Source organism: Octopus bimaculoides, chromosome 6 (assembly GCF_001194135.2).
Source record: "Octopus bimaculoides isolate UCB-OBI-ISO-001 chromosome 6, ASM119413v2, whole genome shotgun sequence".
NCBI lineage: Eukaryota > Metazoa > Mollusca > Cephalopoda > Octopoda > Octopodidae > Octopus > Octopus bimaculoides.
Window position 1 is genome coordinate 31,147,895 of NC_068986.1, and position 2,756 is coordinate 31,150,650.

Sequence of the window (2,756 nt, forward strand, 5' to 3'; positions counted from 1 at the left end):
TTCTATCGGTCTCTTTTGCCGAACCGCTAAGTTACGGGGACGTAAACACACCACCATCAGTTGTCAAGTGATGTTGGGGGGACAAACACAGATACACAAGCATATACACACACATACATATATATGGGCTTCTTTCAGTTTCTGTCTACCAAATCCACTCACAAGGCTTTGGTCGGCCTGAGGCTATAGTAGAAGACACTTGCCCAAGGTACCAAGCAGTGGGACTGAGCCCAGAACCATGTGGTTGGTAAGCAAGCTACTTACCACACAGCCACTCCTGCGCCTATTATTCTGTCATGTACTTTATTTACTTCAGTTACTTTATCCATTTCTCAGCCAACAGTATACCTACTCCATCACTATTCCCACTCAGAAGCATTTGTACCTTTGTTCCTTGTCTGTGAAGGTTCTTTCTATCTTTATTCTTGAACAAAGCACACATCTACTTGTCTCAGCTCCAGAATCTTTACAGTCTCTTCTAATTTACTTTTCATAATGTTGCTGTTCATAATAACTATAGTCAAAACAGTTTATTATACTCTACATGTGAAAAAGAAAATTGTCTGATGTTAAAACACAAAGAGCTCTAACAATAATTATGATTACTAGTTTTACCATGTAATTCTCATATATGATACTGAGCATAGTTTTGTCATGTAGTTTCAGTTGTGTGTAACACACATAACCGCAATTACGATTGTATAGGCTTCCTTTAAAGTTAAAATAAATACACAGATATAAATTTTAATGCATGGTGTATCAAGTTAGATTTAGACAAAGTTTTATATTTTGGATTTTCAAACAGTGAAAAATGGGGCTTGCACACAGTGACAGCTTGTATTATTTCATGAAATAGAAAATTATATAAGGATATTTTTTTTCTACACAAACTTTATATTATTCTGTGTTATTAAATATATGCTCTCAGATTAAAATTCCTTTATGTAACTTATAGGATGTTCACCCATTTTATGCTGATTTGATGAACGTTCTCTATGACCGGGACCATTACAAACTTGCTCTGGGACAAATAAACACAGCTCGACATCTAGTTGACAAGTAAGTACTTTGTGTGTGTGTTTTTTTAAGCATTTTATTTATACTTTTGCTATGTAATAGATACCATTTCACTTTGTATCATTCTTCAAATTACTCCATTACCAGTTTTGCAGGTATGGCTGTGTAGATATGATCTTAAATGCCACTTTGTGATACTTTGGGCAAGTGTCTACTGTAGCCTTAAAACAATGTCTTGTGGGTGGAATTGGTAGACAGAAACCTTATAGAAACTTGTCTTGTGTGTGTGATGTCTTTCCTGTTACATAAAAGGAAGGACTTCAGACTATTTTACAGTCTTTCTACTGCTAATTTTTACCTATTTTTCAAGTAATTGATTTTTTATCCCAGTGTTCTTTGAAAATACAGAGCTATGCAAAGATTTGTTAGCTGGGAATGTCAATAGTGTCATACTTTTTACATTTTTGTTTAATGCTTTTGTGCAAGGATGTAGAATGCAAATTTTCAAACAGGTACACATACGTACAGAGACAATATATGATAGTGAAGTTAACAAGTTTGTTTCACAAACCTGTGGTCATTTAGTCCAATCAAACTGAGTGGCATCTTGGGCGATGTCCTCTACTATACCTCCAGCCTTATGCACGAATTTAGTTGATGGAAACTTTCACCCACCCCTTGTACTTTAATCCCCTCATCTCTGCTCACCTCTGATTTTCTAGTCTTGTGAGCTATATGGTGGCTCCAACATGTTGTTCATATGCTGGTGCCACAAAAAAAAAAAAAATCTTTTTTTTTCTGTGCTAGTGCAACTCAAAATGTATTCAGTACTCACTGTAAGCAAACATTAAACCTCAACACAGTCCTGCAGTTCATTGGATCCTGTCAAACCATCCAACCCACACCAGCATAAAAAAACAGACATCCAACAACAATGATGATGAGGGGGAGTGGAGGAGGGCGATATTGACTGTGGTTAAGAAATTCACTTTGCAAGCATGTGCTTTCAAATTCGATCCCGCTGTGGCACCTTGGGCAAGTATCTGCTACTATGGCCTCAGTTTGACCAATGCCATGTCTTTAGTAAATGGAAACAGTACAGAACCCTATTGCAGATGTGTGTGTGTATATACATTACATACATATTTACATGTATGAATGTGAATGTTTGTGCATGTGTTCTGTTTGTCTGTGCATTGACCTAGTGACATTTATGTCCTGCATAAACAAATGTCACTCTTTTAACTTGCAAAGAGCAGTAAAATGTAGTATCTTACTTGAAAACGAGTGGATAATTGGTGTCAATTGGAGCATCTAGCCTTAAAATTCTGCCTCATGAACTCTTGTCCAACTCATGACAGCAGACACAAAAAAATGATGATAATGATGTGAAGATGCCTCATTGTATAACAGATTTCATTGAATTTATTTGTTCACAATATTTTCTAGACTGTAAGTTGCAGTTGTTTATTTGTTTAACTTACTTTACTTTATGTGATTTTATTTATATATATCATCATCATCGTTTAACGTCCGCTTTCCATGCTAGCATGGGTTGGACGATTTGACTGAGGACTGGTGAAACCGGATGGCAACACCAGGCTCCAATCTAATTTGGCAGAGTTTCTACAGCTGGATGCCCTTCCTAACGCCAACCACTCAGAGAGTGTAGTGGGTGCTTTTACGTGTCACCCGCACAGGAGCTGGCCCAGGGGCACCGGCAACGATCTCGCTCGAAA

The 2,756-nt window shown here is 37.2% G+C and overlaps 1 protein-coding gene across 1 annotated transcript in view; it reads left to right on the forward strand.

Moving 5' to 3' along the window:
• LOC106869358 (GTP-binding protein 4) overlaps positions 1–2,756 on the forward strand; it is a 27,046-nt gene that overhangs the window by 3,756 nt on the left and 20,534 nt on the right. The window contains exon 2 of the mRNA XM_014915079.2: positions 956–1,059. Within this exon, the coding sequence (XP_014770565.1) occupies positions 956–1,059 (104 nt within the window). The remainder of the gene's footprint in view (positions 1–955; positions 1,060–2,756) is intronic.